Source organism: Ovis aries, chromosome 1 (assembly GCF_016772045.2).
Source record: "Ovis aries strain OAR_USU_Benz2616 breed Rambouillet chromosome 1, ARS-UI_Ramb_v3.0, whole genome shotgun sequence".
In the NCBI taxonomy this organism is placed as follows: domain Eukaryota; kingdom Metazoa; phylum Chordata; class Mammalia; order Artiodactyla; family Bovidae; genus Ovis; species Ovis aries.
In genome coordinates this window covers 20,208,698-20,236,670 of record NC_056054.1, presented here as the reverse complement: position 1 = coordinate 20,236,670, position 27,973 = coordinate 20,208,698, and the positions used below count along the sequence as shown (strand labels likewise).

At 39.9% G+C, this 27,973-nt stretch overlaps 1 protein-coding gene across 3 annotated transcripts; it reads right to left on the bottom strand.

Annotated features, from left to right (window-relative positions):
* Positions 1-322: 322 nt before the first annotated feature.
* NASP (nuclear autoantigenic sperm protein) lies at positions 323-27,973 on the bottom strand. Of its 3 annotated transcripts, none has more exons than XM_060405905.1 (15): positions 27,811-27,973; positions 15,368-15,418; positions 12,905-13,015; positions 10,679-10,759; positions 9,535-9,644; positions 7,852-8,832; positions 4,594-4,673; positions 4,253-4,338; positions 4,075-4,148; positions 3,403-3,591; positions 3,106-3,272; positions 2,654-2,722; positions 2,492-2,569; positions 1,646-1,774; positions 323-1,203 (listed from the first exon to the last, which is right to left on the bottom strand). In XM_060405905.1, exons 1-15 carry the CDS (start codon positions 27,867-27,869, stop codon positions 1,123-1,125), a joined length of 2,346 nt encoding a protein of 781 aa, XP_060261888.1. In that variant the 5' UTR covers positions 27,870-27,973; the 3' UTR covers positions 323-1,122. The 3 variants fall into 3 exon arrangements, with proteins under 3 accessions (XP_060261888.1, XP_027825097.1, XP_027825102.1); XM_027969296.2 differs by having other exon boundaries at positions 2,666-2,722; XM_027969301.2 differs by lacking the exon at positions 7,852-8,832 and having other exon boundaries at positions 2,666-2,722.

Here is a 27,973-nt window from a genome sequence, read left to right as displayed (position 1 = left end):
AAAGCAGCCCTGTGAGTGTTGGAATTACCAAATCCCATTAGGTAGTAGAGGGCAGGCACTGACTGAAGTTCAGATCCTGCCTGATATAAAGCAGTTTATTAAAGGTCAGCTCAGAGGCAGCCAAGTCACAGATCTGACACTGGCTCTGCACCCTGGACATGAGCAAGGGCCCAATGGGATGACATTAGTACCAGTGGCCTAAGTACCAGCACCCCTGGACTGGGCAGCCAGAATTGCTGAGCTAGTTTCCACCTTTCAACCCGACATCCCACTGAAATGCTCCAGGCAGCCCAGGATCCCACTCTTTAAACACAAGTCCAGAGGCATTTTAGCATCTTTATTTAAGAATTCAAAACTGTGGACAGGTAACAGTTCCAACTGTTGCTATTTTCTGTACAGGAAGGTTCAAATATAACAATGTAACTCAACCAGCCAGTTCTCCCCACAGATTCTTCCAACCACATCCAAAGTGTACAGTCAGTCCCTCAGCCACTTGCAAGCTCAATTTTATACAGTTAGCACAACAGTTTTCCTCAAGGATCACTCCCCCTGCCCGCTCCCTTGCCCCAAATTTTCTTCAGTTTTTCCCAGGACAGGATTATGGCCCTAATTGGAGACCAGGTGGATACCAAGGTGCTACCCAAGGCCTGGCATAGCTGTTATTAGCTCACAAAGTCCATCGAACAGTATCAGCACCAAAGAACAAGATCTTCACTAAGTCTTGTTTTATAGGCCCTGTCCAGGGAGAGCACCACTCAATTTGCAAGACAGCCCAGGTTCGGAGTATTTATAATGGAGAAGATATAGCACCACTGGAAGATAAGGGCCTGCAGCCATGCTTGATTTCATCACCTCCACACTAGACAGGAATCTGGATTAGAACTTCCAACAGAGATCAATACAGAGGAGGAAAAAAACACAAAAACCTTTGGCCACTGTATAAAACCCAGAGTGCTCCAAGGGGCACAGATTAAGCCAATATTTAAGGGGAAAAAAATCATCGAAGCCTCAACCTTTGCTTACAATCTTTATTGAAGTTATACAAAAAGAATCCCCAAAAAGTGAAAAAATACATTATATACAAAAACACTTTCCATTAGGAGGAAGGCTCTGCTCCCTCTCTTAACATGCAGTGCTTTCAACTGTAGCTCCGGCCTCCACTGTCCCCTCCACTGCTGCCCGGCTTTCAGCTTTATTCTCAGCCTGGAAGATAAACAGGGAGCCTGGGCATAAGTGACCCTACTTTAAGCCATTCTTTCTTACACAACTGAGTTGGCCTCAGTCAGAGGAACAACACAGTCCCTTAAATTCTGCTTTGCTCTCTACACTAAAAGTGATCATAAGTATACAGCCATTTCCTAACTTCTCTGTAATAAGGCTGACAGAGGAGCAAGCAAAAGTGACTGAATGGTCTTGGCAATCAAGCGTTTTCTCACACATTCATTAGAGGGGGACCTGTGGTATGTATTTGACAATGAGACATCTTACATTTCATAACCAAACTGTTTCCTGTACAACCTCATTGTTTTTATGAAAGTAATCAAATAATCCAAAGAGGATCAAGTTGGGGAACATGCATTGGTTTCCCCAGTCCCTGAGAACAAGGGAAATGAGGCAAGAGTCCAAACCCTGCTTAACTGCCCACCTCCTCCTCCATGTTTTCGGAAACTTCGGTTCCACTGGAAATTGTGTCCCCACTGCCTCCATTCACCTCCGGCTCTTGTTTGGCTTTCTTTGCATCATCTTTCCGGGGGCTCTCTTCCTCTGGTTTCCTCTATAAACATATAAATAATTGTGAAAGCTTCACAAATGTGCTTACTGTCTTTAAAAGGACAATTATAAAACAATTTTGTAACACATGCTTCTTCCCTATGGTGCAAAGATCACGAACACCAGGATTCACAGTTCTAAGGGTCTCCTGAGCCACAGCCTGTCCTCTGCAGAAGAAGACTGGTATGCCTAAACATACCAGTTCAGTCTCTTCAAAGATGAAGAGAAAGGATAGGGATGAGGAATAGACAACAGTGACCAACCCACAAATCTGAATTTCTACAGTTGAGTCAGGAAGCAAAATAAGAGTGAAGGCTCCTTCACAAGTTTAAGGAGGTCTGCTGCTGAATGACTACTGTAAACCTGCCAGCTTCCCAAGATGGGATGATCTGACTAGACATCCTCATCAGCTTTCCTAACATCCCTTGGGCTAAAATAGACCAGGAGTGTTGCCAGAAGACATATATATTTCTTTTGGCTGCACTAGGTCCTAGTTGTGACATATGGGATCCAGTTCCCTGACCAGGATCAAACTCAGGCCCGCAACAATGTAAGCTTGGAGTCTTAGCCACTGAACCACCAGGGAAGTCCAAAAACAGACGTCTTATTGCACCAAGTATTAGGGATGTTTATGTGAAAGGTAATTCTCATGTATCATTTGGAGGGAGGGAAATGCAACGTAGGAAGAATATAGAAAAGAAATGACCACATATAGATTTACCTTCTTTCTGACAAGGTGGGAAATATCAGTAACACAATTTGATGAGGAAGCACCATCTGTTGGCTTTCTACTGGCAATCTGGCAAAAAAGAAACCTTTGTTACCAATGTACTGCTATATATGAAATATACACTGAGGCCTCATAATAACTGACAAAAATCACCTGAATACCCACCATGGAAACTGAAGAGCTTCCGCCACTAGGAGTGAAACCTGAAGTAGAGCTCTCCACCTGTGAGAAACGACAAACCCAAGTGGGTCCCAGGATAGAACCCACCAGGCTCACCTACCTACAAGCAACTGATTAATAAGACTTCAAATACTAGTGGCCTCCATATGGTAGCAACATCACCCACCCTCTCTACTCAGACCCATGGTCACACAGTAAGTAGCTGAGAAAGAATTCAAACCCACAGTCTGGCTCCAGAGCACACTGTCTTAAGCACTGTATTTACTATTTGAGAGGAAATCATATATGACTTCTGACATCCAAATCCCTGGAAACCAAGTCATGAGAAAGATTCCTACCAAATGGACACTAGGTACCATGATAAAAGGGCCTTCAAAAAAATCAAATGTGTGACTATCAAAACTCTACAAGGAAACCAAACGAACCAGAGTTGCTTTCAGAGCCAGTTCAGCTACATTCCCACTATGCTGGGACTCCTTTGCATCTTCTATCTTCTCTCTAATTTCAGGGAGCAGCTCCTTCAGCTCCTCAATTTCTTTCTCATATTCAGAAGGTGATCCTTCAGCCTCCTTCATCTGCTCATTTAGTACAGCTAGAAAGAAAAGACTGAAGTGATCAGTAAGTAATAGATAACACAAAAGGAACCTTTTAAAAAAAAGAAAAAAAACCTGTCAATACTGGATCCATCATAGTTATTGTGCAAACAGCCAACGCATACTCACCCATTCTCTTCTCAATAACTTCAATAGATCTGCTGAACTGAGCCACTGCTTCATCATACTGAGAGTTGTACCCGTAGGCCAAGCCCAGCTGGTAGTGAGTCTCTGCAAGGAGCCGATCATGGGCTTCCAGATACTGTTCCTGCAGGTTTAGGCAAGCCTGGAACTCCTCCACAGCTTGGAGGTAATTCTCTATTGAAGAGAAAAACAGCAAGCAAATGTACATTTAATATACAGAACTTCTACAATTCCAGAAATTCTGCAGAAATGTTTTCCCATGTTATATATATTTCACTTTTCTTTGTAGTATCTCCAGGACCCTTGGACAACTTAAAAAAGCTACTGGGAGGGAGGTTCCCTGGCAAGCCAGTGATTAGGACTCTGCACTCCCAATGCAAGGGGGCCATGGGTCCAACCCTAATCAGGGAACTAATATCCCGCATGCTGCACAGCGCAGCCAAAAGAAAAACAACCTACCAAGAGACTTTCATTTAGAGTATCATTTAAAAGACTACTCATTGTTCTAGGAACCATAACGAACCCAAAACACCTACTGTCCACTCAAAACTAACTGCCCATAATTTATGATCAATTGAGCTGGATTTTAAGGAATTAGAAGAAGGTTAAGGCATGGGGGGGAAACTGCGTTAGAGAGTAAAATAGAAAATGTATTACCAGATTCAACACTAACTTCTCCAAGTTTAAGATGTGCCTGTGCAGCATAAAGCTGAGCCTCCTTCGTGTCTTGCCTAAAAGAAGGAAAGTTTAGAAACCTTAATAACATCTGACCAAGCCTGTTTTGTTTTCAACCCCCAAACTCCCAACCTAAGCCTAAAAGCACCAAGAGTTTTACCTTTTAAAAATGATCTTTGCTAAATCCAGCATATCCCAGGCAAGCTCTAGGTTCCCAATCTCCTCCTCTTCATTTTCTTGAAGGGACTAAAGTATATCCAAATCATTGGTGTTAGGCAGAAGTACAAGACAGGCATCTTTGATTACAAATCAAAGTGACAGTTAGCAATGGGTCCTGTCCTAATTAACAGAACCCCTAGGATCAAATGGATCTGCCTATTCTCAGCACGAACAAAGGGTCCCCAAACCCTACTAAGAAATGACTATAATAATCATGCCGACACTAGTAAACCATAGTCCTACAGTAAGAAAGGAGATAATACTCAGCAAATAATAATTCACCTTGTTTTCAAGAGCTGAATCATTTAGTGTTTCTTCAGCCTTGTCATTTTCTTTATCCTCCTCTTCTGAGCCCTCGGTTTCTGCAAGCAAAAATTCTTCAGTATTGAGAATACTAAACATAACAGACAAAGATGACAGGACAAGTCAGAGATTCCAATAAACATGTCAAATGACCTATATTCTGGGGTAGGACAGGCCAGATTCAAGCCAAATCGAGTAACATTTGAACTGGATATAAATAATAAAGTCAGTGGTTAACAGTCTAACTCGAGTCTAATCCAGACTTAGCATAATCTTAAATAATTCAGACCTTCAATGACCAACAGGCTGTGTTTATCTTCTAAAAGTCAACCTGCACAGTTCAGATCAAAAGAATTTAACTACTGACTTTAATTCACTGGCTAGAAACTCCCATCTACTCAACCAGAGTCAGTTGGCGGCCTCAGACAGTATTCCTGGGTTCTTTAAGCCAACTGTCAGTTAATACTAATAAGGCCAAGAAAATACCAGTTAAATTACTCCAGTCCATTTGAAGCAAGGATGCTCAAGAGGATGCTTTCCCACAACACAGCCGTGGAGAGAAGCACAGCCCTCACCAGTCCTCACCAATGAGCATGCCGCACTCCAGCCAGCTCTAGCATGCACAGAATTTGAGTGAGCAGTACCATGTTATTTGACTTTCCAGTACCATAATCTACAACCATACCACCACCACATTTCATCATACTGACAAATACAAGTTAACTGCCTGCTAGGACAGGCTGCTGATAAATAGCTCTAGACACTTGGGTTCAAACAATTCATGAAATGGGTATAATGTGCCTATTTCTGCCATCTTTCATTAAGTACTTAACACCATCAGAAGAGCTCAAATACTGTCTAACTGAAAATTAGGCATTAGAGCCATGAAGTCAGGTTAAAGAACTTTTATCTGTCTACCAATATTTTTTTAGGATGGAAATAGGCACAGAAAAGTCGTATAAATTAGGACAAACTAAAGTCCTAAGAACCAGTTAAAGTTACAAGTTAATTGTAATTAACCTCTATAGCAAACACTGTTTTATCAGGTACCTCTCTTTCCTCCTGTTGACCATGTAATTTGGTGCTTCTGAAATGTAAGTACTCACCACCACATACCAGTACCTTGCCATGCCCAAATTTCAAAGTGGTTTGTATACTTAGCTCCCTAATGTTAGGCTAGATGTTGACTTTGATGATGACACCCATCCTCCACCAGAACACATAACAGGTAAAGCAGATGGCGTGTATTTCTCACAATATTAAAAAAACCAAACACCTTATCTTCCCAACTTGCAGGAAAATTTGACAAAATGTTGCTCTTCTATATTCTTATTTATCTGGTATCTGTTCAACTCGTACCAGCATGCTAGAAAGTGGCATCTATTTTGGCATAAGATGTCTAGATATTTGGAGTTTTACATCAAATTTTTAAATTAAAATTCTTATAATGGTCTGAGAAAAATACTTGTTTCTCTTGAGGAATCTGCATTACCTTCATGGTGGAAAAGAGCTAGGTTAATGAGAAAGCCACTATTTTTCAACCTGGTAGTCTGTACCCAGGTATTAATAGAAATGCACTGAAGGCCTCAGTTAAGAGATCTGTTTATTTTCTAAGTTTGTTTGAAAATGGAATTTTTTTTGTAGTATGTCATCCTTCAGAGAAAGGGAAACGTTTTATAGATACCATTTCTCTCATCTTAGAGCGTCTTCAGAACAATGTGGCAAGAGAGCTGTGCAAAGCAGATGACTCTTAAATACCTCTTCAAGGGGTTTTAAGAGAAAACCTCTTCCAAGATTTCTGCAGGCTAGTGCTACCACATGCATTTCCGACAAAAAGTGGGTTAAAGGAAGGGATTAAAATTGCCTTCCTCAGTGTGAGGTATTCTGGGAAGAACACATTCACATCAGATCTAGGGTCATATTCTGGTCCTATGATTTACTGTTTGACCCCAAACAAGTCACGTAACCCCTAACCATCCATTTCCTCATCACTATAACTGGAATACTACTATCTACTACATAGGACTGTATTTTGGAATTAAAAGTAAAGTAATGTATGTGAGAAACTCTAAAGATTAAGACATGAGAGGTTTTTTAAAACTGAGGAATTGAGTTCTGTGCTTTTTACATACACTCTCCTCAAGCCCAGTGAGCACCCCAATGGTGCTACCATTTAGCCAATTCATTTCTGGTCACCATGCTTGTGCTGGCTGGAGTACAAGGACTTGCACACAGGTAGAAGGAAGTTAACCAGAATTAGCTGCAGATATTGATAATGGGTCTTTGAACATCTCAAACGTAAGAAAACTCAAAGTAGTCATAATTAAGTAATGTGTGTGTGTATAAAGTATTAACGATTAATTGGACTATACCTGTGGTTATTAATACCAACGTTAGATAAATCTTACAGACACAGCAGAATCCTCAAATGATAGTACAACTCAAGTCAGACGTGCCAATCATGTAGTTGCTAATTAGAGGCTTATACATCTTGATGAAATGGAATCATAATTAGACCAATGATACGATACAAAGCATTCACACTTCATAACATTCTAAGTAACAAAAAAGTCAGTTTAGCAGCCAAAGCAAGCATGAAATGAGGAGGGAAAGCTGCAAGAGTTTTCAATTAGCTTTTGGAGGGGGCTCATTTAACTAACGTGAATAAGCCTCTAAACACTTCCTGAAGACTGAAAGTAAAAATTACCAGAATTCTTTCACTCTGGTGATAAAACATTCAAGGGTAAACTGCCTTCACTTAAATGGCATGCCTGCTTAAGTGCATCAATTCAGTGGATTCTACTGCTTTAATCCTGCTTCCTAAAGCAGAAAAAAAGGAACCATGTGAACAGCAAATTTAAAAATCCAGAGGCATGCAAGTGAACATCCATTCAGCATTCTCTGCCAGCCTAGCACACTATTTCCCTACCTACTCCACCCCACCACCCACCTTTGTTGGCTAGTAGAGTGCAACAAGTTACTGATAGCTAGCCAAATCTCAGAAAGGCCTATTTTGCAATTAGTAAAAGCGTTAGTCTATAAGCCAGCTAAAGAAGACTTGCTTTTAACTTGCTCAACTTATCACCACCTTCTTAAACCACTCCCATTTTCATTTAGCCCTTTCCTAATCCAAAGGCAGACGGAAAATTCTGAATGGAAGGCTGACTTTCACCCATGATTAGTGAGTCAAATCCAGAATGTACTCCACCCACTGTAGCTCTTGTATGTCCCGGTTACCTTCACCCTCTTTCATCTGTTCTTCTTTGTCTTGTGCTTCTTCATTAGCAGCTATCTTAACTTTGTCTTCAGGGGAGTGCTCAGTAGCCCCCTGGGGCACCTCAGTCTCCACCCCATCTCCGGCTGCCTCAGACTCTTCTACAGCCAGCTTAGTCTCCTGGCTAGGAACCAACTCTGCCCTGACCTTCTCTAGTCCTGAGCCATCTTTTGTTCCTATCAGTCCTTCTGCAGTAGTCTGCAGTTTAGTGGAGGCGTGATCCCCTGCAGCTGACAGTCCATTGACTGCACCATCCTGAGGCAGAACTGTATCCTGCCCGCCAGGCTTCTCAGAGACTTCTGATCCGGCTTCTGCAGCTGAGGCATCTGCAGCCTGTGTTGTCACCTCCGGTGACTCTTCGGCAGAAGGCAATTCTTGCCCCACCAACTGCTCAAGAATGGCCTTTCCTGGTTCACTTTCAGAGGCAGCTACCTGCTCCTTTGGCTCATCCCCACCCATATCCACTGGCTTGACTGCTTCTATCTCCACTGGAGTGCCCTGCTTTTCTAGAGTCACAACAGGTTGTTCTTTCAAAGCTTCTTTTGGTTTCTCCTCTATGCTCACAATTACTTCTCCCTGACCCCCTCTTTCTCTGCACTCTTCTTGGACGTCAGTTTCAGAAACTGATTTTCCTTCCTCAGCACCCGGTATTTCCTGATCTGGCTTCTTAGAAATGACTTCAGCTTCACTCAATCCTTCTGGTGCCGCTGCTCCTTTTCCCTCTTCAGTGGTTTCAGTTAACTGATCTGGAGCTGATTTAACTTTCTCCTGTAGTTCCTCTGCAGGCTCACCAATATCCATATCTTCTCTTGCACCCTTCTCCATTTCAGTTTCCTGTTCTTTATCCATTTCAGGCTTTACCAGAGACTTGTCTTCTGTTTTTGGGGCTTCTTTTTCTCCCATGGCGTCATAAACCTGTTCTCTCAACTCTTCCCTTGCTTCCTCTACATGGTTAAAGAACATGAAGCATAAACATGTCTTCGAGTTTAATGATAAAGGCATAAATGGAAACTAAAAATACATTCCCTTTAAACCCTCAAACAGCCTGGCTTATGTTTTAGCAGACGGCCTACAAATTACCTGCCCCTTTGAGAAAAGCAAAGGAAAAATCCCAACTAGCAGAGCAACTTACTGCAAAACAAACCCAAGCTCCTTAAATTAGGTATTATTTCACTTGAGCATTCTAATTATCAGTTAGGTAAGAGATGCCAAGCTTTACATTCTCCTCTCAACACTATATATATATATATATATAATAGATCTGATATGTAAAACTCTAGCAGCAAAACCCAGATTAGAAATTAACATTTAATTTTCTTAGAACCAAAAAATGTAAAAGGGCCCCCAAAGCCCAGCCATTAAAATAACTGAGCTGCAAAAACTTTTAAAAATTTACATCAGAAAAATATTTTAGGTTATTTTCATACTTAGACTACCAATTTAAATAACCAGATTTATTTAGGAAATTAAGTTATCCCCTTAAAAAAGTCTATCATCAGTTTCACTGAGACCTCCCCCACAGTCTCCACTAGATGCAGGTGTAGCCTCATGAGAGACTATTCAAAATAAGGAGAGTCCTATTTCCATCGCTTTTACACAAGAAATATACGTCGCATCTCTTGAATGTCACATGCAACTCCACATACCATCTATGTTATCATTATTTTCTACCAGAGATTCTTCTTCTGTTTTTTCTCCTTCCTCCTCTTCCACATGCACACCTTCCAGGGCATTTCCCAATACACCATTCTCCATTCTAGCAGAACAAAAGGAGAAAGCACTAAAGGTATCATGGCTAGAACCTAACAGTCTTTTTAAGAGAGAAACTTAGTCCTGTATTATAAAAGCAACAGAAGAGTAAGTACAGGGAATATGAACTATAAGCACTCATGAAAGAAAAGCAATGATCAAAATGAATATAAACTATGGTTTTAAGAGCACTGAAGACAATGAACATACCCTTTATCCAGCCATCTGAAAAAGCACTGATAACCCTTACCAAAAGGGCCATGTTTCCCAAACTTCTCATCCACCTGTATGTTTCTAGATGGCCAAAAACATGCTGGCAAGATTTTCATGACAAATCCTTAGACTACTTTACAAAATTAGAAAGCTTAGCAAAAGTGACAGATTAAATAGATTACAAATTATCTGCTATTCTGTGTACCCTCAATATATTTTATTCTGGTTAATAAATTCTGGTGGACTACCACAACAACTTTCCAACTCCTTATCCAGAGATGATTCTGTTTTTTATCTTAAGACATTTTCACGTGCCAAGTGTTTCCAAATTGTCCTTCCGTCCGTCCTTATTATGGATGATTGTTCTGGGCTAACTGAGTGTTTTTAAAGGTTCCCGCTCTAAACTAGACTTGGTAAGTTACTGACTATTCACTAATGGAAAGATCTCTGCTTCTAATAACTGCAAAAGTAAAAACTTAAGTATAACTTTACTCTTTTAAGTGCCTTTCAAAACTCCCATCAAGGGAATTCCCTGGAGGTTCAGTGGTTAAAACTCCACACTTTCCACTGCTGAGGGCGAAGGTTCAATCTCTGGTCAGGGAACTAAGATCCCACAAACTGTGCAACACAACCAAAAAAAGAAAAAGAGAAGCAAAAACAACCCATCAATTTTTCATCCTCCCTTTTAAACCCCAAGTAAAACCAGTCTCACTCAGTTCCTGTTAAATCTCAAGGCTAGTAAATAATCTTAACAAAGAAACTTAAAAGTTTTTAAATAAATCATTATGATACAAACATCTTACTTTAAACTTAGCTTGAAAGACATACCTTGCCAACTCCAAAAGCGATTTCCCATAAAAAAAGAAGGCTTCTCCACATTCATTAGCTGTCTCTCCATACTTCTTACCTCTAAAAAGAGAATAAATCAGCTAGGATCTGAATTAAATTTCTATTTTTTCTAATTCTTTAGCCATAAAATATTGTTTCTTCTGTAACACATCCTTCTAGGAAACCAATACTCTCCCTTCCTCTTGAACTCAAGGTTCAAGGGATTTTAAGAACAATGAATAAGTTAATGTTACCAGTTCTTCATCTATATAGTATATATAATTATATATTTAGATATATAATATACATTATATAATTAAATATAATATATATTCTAAAAAGACATCTATTTGCTACAATTAAAATATATAATCTAAGATCCAAGCTATCAGTAGATATTTCTCCTGATAAAAGATAGGGGTCAATATAAGCCTGAATATTGTTAGGAGTTAGATGGCCTTTGGCTGGGACTAAAGCATGAATCAAGTTCATGTAAAGGCATCATGATAAAGAGTTAACATTCTTCAGAGCCTGACTGCCTAGATTCAAATCCTGCCTCTAACTTTAAACTTTAGCAGTTAACTTAATCTCACAATGCCTTAGTTTTCGCATTTATAAAATGGAAATGTTAAGAACCGCTTAGATCCACTGCAAGAACTAATTAAGTTAACGTATATAAAATCACTCAAAATAATGCTTAGAAATACAGATAGCAATATATATACACCAAGTTTAGCTATTAATACCTATAAACATGGAAGCAGCAGAGGAAAAATCACAAGTATGATAAATGGGAAGGAGGAAGTACTTTATGTGGAGTAGAGAGACTAGCTTTTATGGGGTAAAGGATCTGCAGAAATCATGCTAAGTCAGGTCAACTAATAGCCTAAGAGTCTTAGTAAGAGTAACGAGGGCAACTAAGCATAAAAGCTATAGTGATGAAGGTCATGTTTAAGGGAAGTCTGTTAGATTAGAAGAATGCATCTCAAATTCTCCTCAAATACCCTTAATGGCAGGACAGTGAGAAAACAAACTTTTCAGGAATCTGGAAGGAAAAAGCTAAGAAGTGTGTTTTTATGTGCTCAATCTTAAAAATTTAATTTTAACATTTTACAATGTAAGGTTTTTATATAGAAACACCTAATTACTTAGCATCAGATGAAACCTGGATCCTACCCTTAGCACAACACTGAATACCAGAACCTCAGCTCTTCAGGCCCAGATGATGACAGAGAGGCCAGAGGCCAATAAATCAACAAGAATCAACAGGGAACCAGGAATAAGATTCTGTTCTAGAGGGAGGAAAGGTTAGGAAAAAAATACACTAATATAACCCTGACTGACTGAATAAAAGGAATGAAGAAGCCAAAGACTTAATCAGTGAGCCTCAAACCTGAAACCCAGCTTTATTATAAGCATCTCTTTCATAAGGAAGATTTCAATTCCACTGAATATAATGTTATCAACTAATGAGCATGCATGACTGACTTCAACTGCTATTGGTAATGTTATTTTTGAGAAAACAAGTAAGACACTTTTTCTCACTGTATAAAGTACATTAAAGTCTTTGGCTAAACTACATCACTCTTGAGGCACTAAGGCTAACCTGCTCCCTCAAGATACAGATATACATGGCCACCTGGTGGTCAACTACCAATATTCAAGAAATTGTACAGATAACAAAGGTGCTAAGAATCTATGAAAAATGCTGGCTACTAACAGCATTAGTGAGAGGGTGACAAACCATGCCTTGCTTGGGATTATGGACTTCCCCTGGATGCAGAACTTCAAGCATTAGAATAAACACAGTCCTACTATACAGGCATATTCAGTACCCTGGGATATATACTTAAGGGAAAAGAATTTTTAAAAATGTATATATCCGTGTAACTGAGTCACTCTGATATACAGCAGAAATTAATGTAACATTGTAAATCAACTCCACTTCAAATAAAAAATACGTTTAAAAAACAAACACACTTCCACTGTTAAAATTGGAACAAGTCCCCGAACTGGGACAAATTAGTTAGTGATCAACAGAAAACAAATTTCATTAACTCAGGAAAATCAAAGGCTAAAACTGCTCAGTTATATGTGAGTTTTATAGTTATAGGAATAAGCTCATACATGAAAAATAAATCTTTTTAAACTCTTGCTTTTCATTCTTTTTCCCATTAAACAACTTTTTATGACTCAAGTTTATTAGGAATGTAATACAGTACTTACAAAAGACTAGCTGCTTCCTGGAAGGCATTGACAGCTGCAGGAATATCACCCATTACCAGATGTTTCTGTCCTAATCCCAATAGTTTCTTAGCTTCACTATCCACATCCAGACTGCAAGAAAAAAGATTTCCTTTCAGGTGTCATATACTTTTAAAATCAACATTTTTTGAATACCTGCTACATTTAAACCATAGTATTTTATTTCCTTAAACCTCTCAACTGCTCTGGCAAGGCCTCGCTAACCCACAATCTATCACTACAAAAGCTCACTACAAAGTCTGCATAATCAGTTTGTCTGTTGGTCTTCCTTTCAAATCCAGAATTCCATTAAAATTTTAATTATTTTTAATTTATTTATTTTTCATTGAAGGCTAATTGCTTTACAGAATCTTGCTGTTTTTCTATCAAACCTCATCATGAATCAACATGAATCAGGTATACATATATCCCCTCCCTTTTGAACCTCCCTCCCATCTCCCTCCCCATCCCACCCCTCTAGGGTGATACAGAGCCCGTTTGAGTTTCCTTAGCCATACAGCAAATTCCCATTGGCTATCTATTTTACTCTTTCCATATATCTCACCCTCTCCTCCCCTGTCCCCATGTCCACAAAGAAAAATCTGATTAATTCAAATGGCCACACAAGTGCTTTTCCTAAAGACAATCATCTTACCTACCAGAGTATGCAGAAGTAGCATTCATACTTCACATTTTGTCACACAGATTATAAAATCATTTAGTGAAGGACTGAGAATAAATTTATTAGCTTGTGTTACTTTCTAAGTGAAACTGGTAGTGAACTACTTATACTGCCTTGACTTATGTTAAATAAAGGGCCAGTAAGTTTATCCACCATTCATTGCCTTTTCACCATCAGTATCAATGTCAACACAGTCAAAAAGGCAAATGTTCTTCCAATTACAAAAACAGTTTTGATCTTGCAGAATCTCTCAAAGGGTCTTGGGGATACCAAGGGTATATAAACTACACTATACTTTTGAGAACCTCTGAATAAGAGCAGGGACCCATATCCAAAAGAAAAGAATGTATGCGTACAGATTTAAGATAAAGTAACTGAACAGGGACTCTGTAACAACCTAGAAGGATGGGATGGGGAGGGAGACAGGAGGGAGGTTCTAGAGGGAGGGGACATATGTATACCTATGGCTGATTCATGTTGAGGTTTGGCAGAAACCAACAAAATTCTGTAAAGCTATTACCCTTCAACTAAAAAATAATTTTAAAAAAATTCCCTGCCTATTGCTTATTCACTGATCAAAAAAATTTTTTAAACAAGTAAACTCATCAAGTGCAAGAAGACAGGTGATGGTATTAAATGTTAAGAAAAAGTTGCTCAGCAGAATAGAAGAACAACTTGGCCAGGGAAACATGCTATAGTTGCTGGGCAGTAGTAAGTAACCATTTCAGGTCAGTTGTTACCAATTTATGAGACTCTTCATGTTTTTCCCAACTATCCTTCATGTTTCTCTCAGAATCAATTATCATACTCCTTCAAAGATCATAAATGTCTATAATATTACCTATCAGCAGTGTCCCAGGGGTTAAATAGCCTAGCTACATTTACACCTTATGCTCAGTCCAAAAATTTAATATCATGGTATATACCAAGATTAACTCTCTAAAAGTTATGTGAATGTGTTTAGGATCAATCCTGAGCAGTACTCCTTTCACCCAAAAAACGAGACTAACTCACAAATCATTAGATAGTATTTGTAGAAGACATAGTTTAAGTAACCAAAATAACAAAGGAATTTAAGACCACAATGTAAAAAACATAAAACGATGAAAACAAAAAAAAAGAAAAACTTAAGACTCTTAAAAAAACCCCAAAAGATGTGCATATATCTTGCAGAAGGATTAGACAGAATTTAGAACAATAATTTTCAACGTAAGTGAGCTTAAGACTACCAGGAAGTTTTCTAAAACACTCATACACTCAAAGCTTAACAAATGAAATCTCCAGGAATGCAACTCAGGCATTTACCTTTTGGATAAACTTTCCAATTATTATGCTTCCTCTGGTTAAGAACTGTGGTCACATCAAGATGCAGAAGTTACATGGAAATACATGTGCACCCAATATAAAATTTAAAACTTTCAACTAGAATTAACAACAAAGTTGAAAATGGCAACCTTACAAAACTGAGATCTCAATCAGTAGACGTATTCAAACAAAGAATAAGCTAGCATTTGCCAGGCATACTGTGTACCAATTAAGGAGAATTAAACAACTTTAAAAATTCAAATATTTTAATCAAATACAAAAAAACCTGATGACGTCACTGTCAGGACTCCGTACTTTAAATTGAACAAATACTTTAACACTTATTCACTCTCACTCGTTACCTATTAAAGATGATAAAACAAACTGCCCTCAAGTTACATAGCTCTTAAGTCTATGTTCTAGATATAAATCAAATCACAGCATTGAAATAATCATACCTCTCCACTTTATCTGCAGAAGTGGAAGGAGCAGGGGCATCTTCTTCAATTCTAAAGAAAAATTAAGGGGAAAAAAAGTAAAAATGAAAGGCTATTTTAAGACTAGAAATTTAAAAACATAAAGTCATAAAAAGAGCTATTTATTAAATGTCCAATATATTCAGATCTTACATAACATTTATTTAAATTATCAAATTTAACGTTTATTCATTCAAGTAACTGTTGAATGCTTATTTGCTACGTGATACTACTGATATAATGAACAAGACAGTTACATCCTAGATTTGAGTTTACTGCTCACTAAAAATAACTTTTATTTTTTTTAAAAAGGAAAAAGCAAAGTTTCCCAGAACATTCATTTGGGGGGGGGAAGTACTAATAAATATCTTAAAAATATTTCATAGTTGTGTTTACTGAAAAAGTCTAGAAATAATGACCAACTCAGCAGCCCCTAGAGCCTAGACTGTGCTCCTGAAAATCCATTTCCCACTAAAAGGAACCAAGAATCCATTGAGATGTAACTGATCTGAAACAGTGTTGGAGAAGTACACAGGTGAATCTGGGGCAGTATCATGACAGCAGGCAGCAAAACTCTATCTAGCTGTTATTTAGGATCCTATCTACTAACAGTCATGCTAAAGGGAAGGCGGGGAGTCCAGAGTAAAGCAAGAAGAGTTCTTGGTACTTTTTCAGCTTCTCTATAAATTTGATGTTTCGTATTTACAAAAATATTACCAAAGCACACTTAGGAGCCAACCTCAATAACATCTCACTGGCCAAAAGAAGGGACCATGTGAACATCAAAGATAATAGGGACTTCCCTGATGGCCCAGTGGGTAAGACTCCAAGCTCCCAATAAGGGGCCCGGGTTCGATCCCTGGTCAGGGAACTAGATCCCGAATGTCCCAACTAAGAGTTCACAAGCCATAGCTGAAAGATCCCTCAAGCCGCAATGATGATCTAAGAGCCCACGCAGTGCAACCAAGACCCAAAGCAGCCAAATAAATATAACACACACACAGATACTAACTGAATAACCAAAAAGGACCTGCTGTGTAGTATAGGAAAATATGCTCAATATTTTGTAATAACCTAAATGGGAAAAAGACTCGAAAAAGAATAGATACACGTATATGTATAACTGAATCACTTTGCTGTACACCTGAAACTAACACACTGTTAATCAACTATACTGCAATATAAAATTTTAAATATTTTTTAAAAGATTATAGCTGCAATTGACTGGAAAACTCCAAATATGTTTAAATCCATGAGTTCTCAATAACATAAACAAACAAAAAAACTCATTAGTCATCTTTGGAAAATGATGGGTGACCACTGCATTATTTTGAAAATTGATAAATAAAGGGAAAGAAGAATTTACCCTCTCTTTACCATCATACAGTTAAACCTTAGGTAGGTTTCAAGAAAAGGGTTGACTTAAGTTATTACTAGGAATGCTATACACTGACACTATTCACTCGGTATTAACTTAAATACTTGCCTTTGTTACCTAGTCTATCATCAGTTTTCACCTATATCCCAAAGGAAATATCCAATTAAGGATATATATCATCTTTAACTGTGCCCCCAAAGCACACCAGAGTTTAAACCAAGGACTGTTACATCTCAAATGAGAGCAGAGAATGCTGTTAGCTGTGATGAAATGGAGAAAAAGAACAGTGGGAAAACAGAAAACTTTACTACTAAACACCTCAGAAGCCATATATTAGAACTGAAGTACATGCAGCAAGACAGCTAGGAGTATGAAAGAACACAAAGTTGTGTTTTTAACTCCTCCAAAGGTTAAAATATACACACAAACAGAATGAGTCAATTAATTTTTCATACTTGGACTTTCTTATTTAGCACACCAAGTTTATGAAAACAGTAATATACACAATATGGACAAAACAAATGAACTAAAAAATAGCTTACTCAATTCAATAAATGTATTAATTCAAAAATCAAATTCAACAGACATTTTACTAAGTATCTACTGTATGCTAAGCATCAGAATTAACCTCCAACAAAAGTTAAAGCAGAGAACACAGGTAATTCCTTGGCTATCCAGCGGTTAGGATTCGCCCCATCACTGCCAAAGGCCCAAATGGGGGAACTAAAATCCCACAAGCCACAGGTGCCAACGCCAACCCGCACCCCCACCCGCCGAAAAAAAAGCAAAGAGGACAATTTGGAAAAAGCGGAAGAGATTAAACAAGGGCTAACCATATTGGAATCTGAGTCTTAGAAAATGCTTTAGAGATGAAAAGTTGTCAATTACCTTCAACAGGATCCAGTATCTTTGCTAGAAACTCCTAAACCTTTTATAAATATTATATTGGTTTACGAGTTTGATGAAAAGTCCTGGGGAGGGGAGGTGGGCAGGGAAATGGGGTTGAAAATAAGCAGACTTCACAATGACAGGAAAAAAAGCACAATTTAAAAGCTAACGTGTTCAGCTGCAGGGTAAGCGGCAAACGATCTGACCAGAACCCTGGAATGGCCCAGGATCCTTACCTACAAATACTTCCTGTCATAGCTTGCTGTTGTTTAGTTGTCAAGTCATGTCAAACTCTTTTTGTGACCTCATGGACTGTAGCCTTGCCAGGTTCCTCTGTCCATGGAATTTCTCAGGCAAGAATACTGGAGTGGGTTGCCATTTCCTTCTCCAGGGGATCTTCAAGATCCAGGAATTGAATCTGCATTGACAGGTGAATTCTTTACCACTGAGCCACCAGGGGAAGCCCCTGACATAGCTAATTACCTTCAAATAGCTTCTTTCACTAACGGATTATTCTAATTCTAGCACAGAGCTTCTCAAATTACCTGTGACTGAAGGACCAGACTTTCAATTTCAATATGCAAGAGATGGGTTTTTGTAATGTAAAACAGAAATGTCAGAGTAATGTCAAATTTCTTCATTCCCAAATGTTTACTCTCAGTTTTTATGCTTACATCTTTGGTGGGGTTGGGGGGGAGTGGTGGGGTGGGGAAAGGCGGGGACCGGGCCACACAGCATAGCTTGCAGGACTCTAGTTCCTAGACCAGGGATTGAACCAGGGACCACAGCAGTGAAAGTGTGGAGTCCTAACCACTGAACCGCCAAGGAATTACCTGAACTTTACCTTTTAACTGTCCTTCACCCTACTTTTTCGTATCCCCACTTCCTAGGAACAATGCTAGAAACAGATCATTTAGTTTTGATGCCAACCTAAGTCTTCACATTTTTATCAAGCTGAGGCACTGAATGTGTAGTATCATCAAATTTACTTCTTACATACCCTGTGGTACAAAAGTTTGAAGTGGATAAAATCAGAAAAAAATGGTTATCAGTTCAGTTCAGTTGCTCAGTCGTGTCCGACTCTTTGCGACCCCACGAACCGCAGTACGCCAGGCCTCCCTGTCCATCACCAACTCCCAGAGTTTACCCAAACCCATGTCCATTGAGTCAGTGATGCCATTCAATCATCTCATCCTGTTGTCCCCTTCTCTTCCTGCCCTCAATCCCTCCCAGCATCAGGGTCTTTTCAAATGAGTCAGCGCTTCACATCAGGTGGCCAAAGTATTGGAGTTTCAGCTTCAGCATCAGTCTTTCCGATGAACACCCAGGACTGATCTCTTTTAGGATGGACTGGTTGGATCTCCTTGCCATCCAAGGGACTCTCAAGAGTCTTCTCCAACACCACAGTTCAAAAACATCAATTCTTCGGCGCTCAGCTTTCTTCACAGTCCAACTCTCACATTCATACATGACCACTGGATAAACCATAGCCTTGACTACGGACCTTTGTGGACAAAGTGATGTCTCTGCTTTTTAATATGCTATCTAGGTTGGTCATAACTTTCCTTCCAAGGAGTAAGTGTCTTTTAATTTCATAGCTACAATCACCATCTGCAGTGATTTTGGAGGCCCGCAAAATAAAGTCTGACACTGTTTCCCCATCTATTTGCCATGAAATGATGGGACCGGATACCATGATCTTAGTTTTCTGTATGTTGAGCTTTAAGCCAACTTTTTCACTCTCCTCTTTCACTTTCATCAAGAGGCTTTTTAGTTCTTCTTCACTTTCTGCCATAAGGGTGGTGTCATCTGCATATCTGAGGTTATTGATATTTCTCCCGGCAATCTTGATTCCAGCTTGTGTTTCCTCCAGTGATTCTCCTGATGTACTCTACATATAAGTTAAATAAACAGGGTGACAACATACAGCCTTGATGTACTCCTTTTCCTATTTGGAACCAGTCTGTTGTTCCATGTCCAGTTCTAACTGTTGCTTCCTAACCTGCATACAGGTTTCTCAAGAGGCAGGTCAGCAGTGATAAACTTACTTCTATTCTTACTTAGCAGCTTAGACAAAAAGGGCATGAACCAATCAAAGCCATAGTAGTACAGTCAGAAGAAAAGGCATAATTAAAGCAGAGATTCTTCAAACTTCAGTCTACATGAATTAAACAGATTGTTGAGTCCCAACCCTAGAGTTCTGGTTCAGTGGATCTACTATGAGGTCCAGGAATTTGCATTTCTAACAATCTTCTAGGTGATGCTACTCCTGGTTTGGGGACCACAATGTAACAATCACCAGATTAGGAAAAAAATTATACACTAATGTTCATGTCTTATCTGAGCCACAGACATGTTTATCCACAATTATTTTTTTAATGTTAATTACAGTAGCTACTACATTTAAAACTATTAAGATAGCACATAAAAAATCTGGATTTCTGCTTCTCTTGAAAAATTGTTATGTAAACTGTTAAACCAAAAATTACTAACGAAAACCATGGCAGAATTACTATGTAATTCCTCTGAAGGAGGCCTTTTTAAATTCAGAAATATAGAAGCTTGATAAATTCTACTCCATCTAATTCATTTCACAAAAGGTTAACTTACCAAATTATATAGAGTATTATAATCAAAAAGAAAAAGGTCCAGCAGGAAAAGATGAAAGGATATAAACATATTCACAGAAAATGAAACACAAAGAGCTCAAACATCTGAATACGCGCTCACATTCTTCAGAGAAATACAAAACTACAATGAGAAAACATTTTTCTACCCATCAAATATTCAAAGACAAGAATGTAAGAGAAACAATTGTTCCCATATATTGCTAAAAGTGAAGTCGCTCAAACGCTTCCGACTCTTTGCGACCCCATGGACCATAGCCTACCAGGCTACTCCATCCATGGGATTTTCCAGGCAAGAGTACTGGAGTGGGTTGCCTTCTCCAGGGAATCTTCCTGACCCAGGGATCAAACCCAGGTATCCAGCATTGCAGGCAGACGCTTTACCGTCTGAGCTACCCGGGAATCAAAAGGAGGGACGTGAGGGTATCCAAAAGGGTCATGCTCCAGGTCAGGCTTCAACTAACAACCTCAGCAAGGCTCTGCATGTACTGCTGTATAAGTACTGCACACTAACCAATTGCTAAGTTTAAATATGTATTATTAATAGAAGTTTAAATTTACAAAACATCTATGCAGGTCTATTTGGCAGTATCTATTAAAAATAACAAGTGAACACTCTTTGATCCAGCAGTTCCACTTGTAGAATTTATCCTATAGAGAAGTCCATGGTTTACAAGGTTATTCACTAAAGCATCATTTGTAATAATTAAATTCTGGATAGAATTCAAGTATCCACCAACAGGAAACCTGTTATGAGACAGCTACAGAATAGAATAAAATGCAGCCATTTAAAAAATTAAAAAAAGGAAAACTATGCCCTAATGAGGAAATTACATCCTGAGGAGTAATCATCTCCAAGATACATTGCTAATAAAGTGGTCAGAAATCTATCAAGCGTGCTACCATTTGTACAATAATGTAGAATAACTACATACAATCTGCTCTTATATGATTAGGTATCATTGGTGTTATTGTTGTTTAGTCGCTAAGTCGTGTTCAACTCTTTGCAACCCCATGAACTGTAGTCTGCCAGGCTCCTCTGTCCATTTATTTCCCAGGCAAGAACGCTGGCGTGGGTTGCCATTTCCATTTCCAGGGATCTTCCCCACCCAGGGATTGAACCTGCATCTCCTGCACCGGCAGGTGGGTTCTTTACCACTGGGCCACCAGGGAAGCCCAAAAGTTATCACTGAGGGATACATAATAAAATTACGAACACTGGTGGACTGTAAGGAGAAAATGCTAATAAGGTTTAATTAACATTTCACTGTATACTCCCGTCTTCTGGATTTTGAACCAGAAATGTATGCCCTAGTCAAAGAAATAATATTTTAAATATCAAAAATATCTGCCACTGTGGCATACATTCTCCGCAATAACTGAAGTTGAACAGTGACCTAGCACTGTCAGGGAGAATTCACTTCAATCCCCACCACCACATCACTTTCTCCTAACTGGCCCTCTAAGCTACAAAACACCAAATTGCTAAATATTGGTGACTGTTTAGAAACTGGGAAAGGAGGGAGGGTGAATCTGGAATTTTTATTTCTGGGATTGGGAAACTAAGCACTATCCGAGCAAAATATGGTACAAGAACAGGATTCATTAGTGAGAACTGTGGGTACATATTACGAGTTGGTTGGTTGGTTTTTTAAAAAAAAAAAAAACATATTTATTTGGCTGCACTGAGTCTTAGCTGCAGCATGAGGGATCTTTAGTTGCAGCAAGCAAACTCTTAAATTGTAGCATGTGGAATCTAGTTCCCTGACCAGAACCCAGGCCTCCTGCATTGGGAGAGTAGAGTCTTGCCCACTGGTGAAAGTGAAAGTGGCTCAGTCGTGTCCAACTCTTTGCGACCCTATGGACTGTAGCCTACCAGGCTCCTCCGTCCATGGGATTTTCCAGGCAAGAACTGGAGTGGGTTGCCATTTCCTTCTCCAGGAGATCTTCCCAACCCAGGGATTGAAGCTGGGTCTCTCGCACTATAAGCAGATGCTTTACCGTCTGAGCTACCAGGGAAGTCCTGGACCACCAGGGAAACGGGTAACATTCAATGGGCCAATTCAGAGCAAACATCTGTCATAGAGCAGTACCTATTACATTATCATTTAATCCTCTCTCACACACACACAAAACACCTTGTTGTATGTGTCAATATCCTATTTTCCAGAGTAGTAACTTACCCAATTACACAAATGATTTTCTAATCTATACATAACACCAATCATAACCCATGCTATATTCTAACTGCCTACTGACTTTCTGTTTTCTCCAACTGGATTAAGATCTGAGAAACCATGTCTGTCTTATCCTAAACTGTATTCTACAACCAAGCACAAAGCCTGGTATCCAATCAATATCTGTTAAAGTAACCAATTCTGAATCACTAAGGGTAGGATTAAGGACAAGTGACTTTGCCACTCATCATGTGAAGTACCTAAGTTTCCTCAACTATTAACAGTACCCATCTCACAAGATTTGTTTTGAAAATTAAATGAGAATGTTCACGAAGTGCTTAGTTCAATGCTTGGCACATAAGGAATCAAAAGATGCTAGCAATCATTAACAATGAAAGAACCAAAAGATAGGAAGAATTAGAGGCAGCATCAAAAGAAAACAAAATTAAAGAGGGAGTACCTGGTATCAGAGGCAGCAAAAAGGTACTAGAAAGACCTAATCAGGAAGCTAAGAATGATAAGGTCTACTTCAGCATTTGGACAATGATTACCTTTAGCAATGCTGTTTAAATGACATGAAGGAAAGCAGCTCAACTGAGACGGGATGGACAAATGTGTATATTCTCAGAACATAGCTGTCCAGTTAGACTGTGATCTGTTGACTCAAAACCAGTATCTTACTCATCTTTGTATCTCTGAAACCCAACATATTAAAATATATGTTGAATACATCTGTTAAATGCATAAGCAAATAGAAGGGGAAAAAATGGGACAGTAGAAATGCAGACTCTTCCCTAAAGAAGCCTGGCTATGAAAAGGAAGAAGCAAAGAAAGCAACTGAACAGATATATCACAGAGAAAATGTTTTTACAAGCATCCACCTTGGGACGTTTGAATGCAGAGGAGAAGGTGCTCTATCGAAGGAATACAAGCACCAAGAGACCAAACAGGTAGCTGCTAGACATGGGGGGAGAGGGGGGGAATCTCCAACTGTCTTGATTGTCAAGATTTTTTTCCTTATCGTAAACTCTCGCTCTGTGAAGAAGGCCTTTCTTCTAGGGAACTTTTAAGTTCCACAAGAAGTGGTTTCAGCTCTCTAGCTGTCTATTCTGTGTCTGCTCCAGAAAAGCAGCTGAATGCACATTTAAGAAAACAAAAGCACTGACTGCACTCTTTAAATTCTTGGCCCCAAAATCTGAAACAAGGACAAAACCGGCAATCCTACTACATTCCCTAAAATATGTCTTCCAAGTATCCAAAGCAACTATTTCTCTCCTCAAATCTCCTACACCGTATTCCATTCTCCCTTACTTCTAAGCAGGTCTTGCTTCACACCTCATTGAGCAAATAGACACCATTAGACAGGAAGTCTCCCTCAACCACCGAAACCATCAACCTACCTGTACCTGCATAAACACTCTCTCCTATTCATGAATGGAAACTTCATTCATGACCAGCTGGCTCCTGGTCATTCATCTCTTTGTGGCCATTCCAGATTGCCCAATCTAAAATAACCACCCAGTTACCTCACATCTCTTTAAACTAGGTGAAGGTAAAGTAATTATTTGCATAGCACTTTATCACTGATATTCTCTAATATACATATTTATGGTCTCTATCCCAGTAGTCTCCATTTAAGAGCAGAGATCTTTTCTGTCTCCTTATTATATAAAACAAATGCTCAACAAATACAGGGAATCCTTGGTGGCTCCGATGGTAAAGAATCTGCCTGCAGTGCAGGAGGCCTAGGTTCGATCTCTGGGTCAGGAAGATCCCCTGGAGAAAGGAATGGTTACCCACTCCAGTATTCTTGCCTGGAGAATTCCATTGACAGATGAGCTTGGCAGGCTGCAGTCCATGGGGTCACAAAGAATTAGACATGACTGAGGGACTAACACTTTCACTATGCCTATAAGTAGGACAGAAAAAACTGCTTCACAAATTTTCCTAAAAGGAAATTTCCTTACAGAATCTTCCCCATTACTGCCACTATTTTACAAATGGGAAAACTGAGGTCCACCATGCTAGCCAGAAAGAGAATCCAGTTTTCTTGGCTCCTAGTCATCATAGACATCATCTGTCTAGTTTTCGTTTTTTTTTTTTTTTTTTTTTTGGCTGCACCACTTGGCGTGCAAGATCTTAGTTCCCTGACCAGAGATCAAATCTGTGCCCCCTGCAGTATTAACCACTGGACCACCAGGGAAGTCCCTCCATAAAAAGTTTTAAGATACCCTTACAAATAAATACATGTTTAGCACCCACCTACGATATAACAGATAAAGTGCAGTATTCAAAAGCAGAGCCCCTACACAGCAAAAAGAATCACTAAATAATATGTAATGTGGATGATTCACATAAAGTTGAGTATAAGAGGTCATATAATAACATACTGTAGATATAACATTCAAAAACAGACAAAACTAATCTGTAATGTTTCTAAGTCCAAAAAACTACCCTTGTTGGGAGTAGGGCTTGAGGGATCCTAGTTTCCAAAGCAGGGACTAGACCCAGGCCACTGCAGTGAAACCACTGAATCCTAACCACTGGACCACCAGGGAATTTCCATGGGGCTTTTAATATTTATTTTTATTTATTTGTTTTGTGAACTCTTAGTTGAGGCATGTGGAGATCTAGTTCCCTGACCAAGGATCAAATCCACACCCCTTGCATTGGAAGCAGAATCTTAGCCACTGGGCGACCAGGGAAGTCCCATGGAACCTTCAACTTATGCTTTCTCCTAGGAAATTTACAGTTTCAGGCCTTATATCTAGAACTTTTATCCATTTTCAGCTCATTTTTGTATATAAGGGTCTAATTTCATTCTTCCGCATGTATACATCCCATTTTCCCAACACCATTTGGTGAAAAGAATGTTGTGTCCTCTCTGAGTGACCTTGGCACCCTTAACAAAAATCATTTGACCATATGCAAGGATTTATTTCTGGACTATTGCATTCCATTGCTCCATCATGCCAGTACCACCCTGTTTTGATTATTATAGCTTTGCAATGTTTTGAAATCAGGAAGTGAGCCCTACACTTCGTTCTTTTTCAAAACTGTTTTAGCAGGGAATCTCTGGTGGCTCAGAGGTTAAAGCGTTTGCCTGCAATGCGGGAGACCTGGGCTCGATCCCTGAGCTGGGAAGATCCCCTGGAGAAGGAAATGGCAACCCACTCCAGTATTCTTGCCTGGAGAATCCCATGGAGGGAAGAGCCTGGTAGGCTACAGTCTACGGGGTCACAAAGAGTCAGACACGACTGAGCTACTTCACTTTCACTTTCCTTGGTGGTCCAGTGGATTCACATTCGCACTGCTAAGGGCCCGGGCCGAGGCAAGGCCAAAAACAACAAAAAATGTTTTGGCTATTTGGGATCCCTTGAGGTTTCTTATGACTTTTAGGATGCATCTTCCTATTTCTACAAAAAGTGCCACTGGTGTTTTGACAGACTGTTGAATCTACAGGTCTCTTTGGGTAGTATGAACATCTTAACAGTATCAGGCATTCCAGTCCATGAACGCAGGACGTGATTCTCCAGGCAAGAACACTGAATACTAAGCACCAAAATAAGCCTCACATCAACACAGATTAACCTTACACTTATGGAAACAGAAACAACAAACTCCAGAACTTTAAAGATTGAGCTAAACCACTCATTTTTACTTTAGCATCTCTCATCTAAAGGTACCATTATGTAGCTCAGAAATTATAATAAGACATCTAAACTAAAATTCAGTGCACCACATAAGACTTCCTAAGTTTCCTCATTCCTCCTTACCACTACATTACAAACTTATATTCTTTTATCTACTGTAACATAAAAACATTAAAAATTAGAACTATTTAGAAAGCTAGTGAGGACAAGGATTGATTTAACATTTAGCCAGTCATTGATAAATTTTTACCAATGTTGTTTAAATGGCATGAGGGAACAGAGGCCAAATTGAAGCTTTTTAGAGATGACAAAACTGTGGCCCAACGTTCACTACTTAAGCAATGAAAGTTGTATCAAAGTCAACTCTGAATTAAGGTTTATTTCTCATTCCATTTTTTTTCTCTCTACTGGTTTGAAAAGTTATGTGTTTTTTACTTTTTCAATGGTTAAACTGGAATTATAATGTGCATTTTTTTTAATAATGTGCATTCTTAAGAGTCTAAACTCACGTTAATTTTCTTCACCCTCCCCCTTAAACGCCTTACCCCTGAATTGTTCCAAGAATTTAACTGAGGAATGCTTTATTGTTCTCTCCAGCTAGCTAATTAAATTTTCATGCAATTTCCTCTCAAGTAAGGTTTGGGGATGAAGGAAGGATGAGAAATGAGGGAATAAAAACGTGAAATACTAGGACTTAACCAGACTCTGCCACTTAATAATTTGTTTCTTCGAATAAACGTCCCGTTTCCCTTCACTGTTCAAAAAAATACTTGAGTGGCACTGTGCCGTTTTGACAGCAATCGTATCTTCCATTCTACTGCACTTCACGCATAATACTGCCCATTCTCGTAGCAACCAAACGCTGCTAGAAGTGAGACCTCAACGCAGCGCTAAAGACGCTTCACGACCCGATTAAGTCCTCTACAAGCAATCGAGTCCCCTGCCAACATTGCCAAAATCTAAAAGAACCACGAGGCTCTCCACCACAAAAAGAAATGGGCCTAGCTGAAGGTACGAGGGTACCAGGTGAGCAAGGAGTCCGCAGGAAACAAGCTCCCTGGTGACCCACCGCGGAAGTCCGAGGCGGACCGCGAGCCGCACAGCCCCAAACAATGGAGTTTTCCCGCCTCCTCGGGGCCCCGCCCCCTGCTCCAGAGCCCGCGGAGGGAAGCGAACGCACTGGCGCACAACCCCGCCCCCTAGAGGTCCCGCCCACCCCGAGCCACCAGTCCAGCCTCCTTCCTCGTGCAGGGTTTTTTTTTTTTTTCTTTTGGCGCCAAATCTCTGTTGGTTATTTTCCCGAGGTGTTTGAGAATACTACCGGAGGCGCACACCAGTTGTGTGGGGATAGCCGGGGCATGAAGGCACACCGGCACGCCTGGGCCCCGCCTCCCCACCGATAGCCCCGGGCTGGGGGAGGAAAGAGGGGCAGGCAATGGAGACAGCCGCCGCTGCCCCCGGCAAGATGGCGGCCGCGAAAAGCGGGGCAGGGGGCGCCAGCCGACCGGCGTTACTGATATTGAGGGAAGACTCTCTACAAGAGGTGAGCTTCTCCAGTGTCCGGGCCTTCCCGAATAGCGACGGTTGTTCATTGGAAGGCACGTCCTCCAGCCCTCCGGTCTGCCCCTCCCAGGGAGCCTCCGTCCACCACCCCCTCCCTGCGGACTGGCCAGTGCCTCAAGCTCTCCACGGTCCGGCTTACTTGTCGGCGGAAACCAGCTCCGCGGTGATGGCGGCAGTGGCTGTGGACTCTGCGGCCATCGTTCCCCTGAGTGGTGGGCCAGCGGACGGGACACAGCCTGTGAGAAAAACAAGACGGAATTCAGGACGCCAGAGACTTGTTCAGGGACAGAAAATGGCAGATT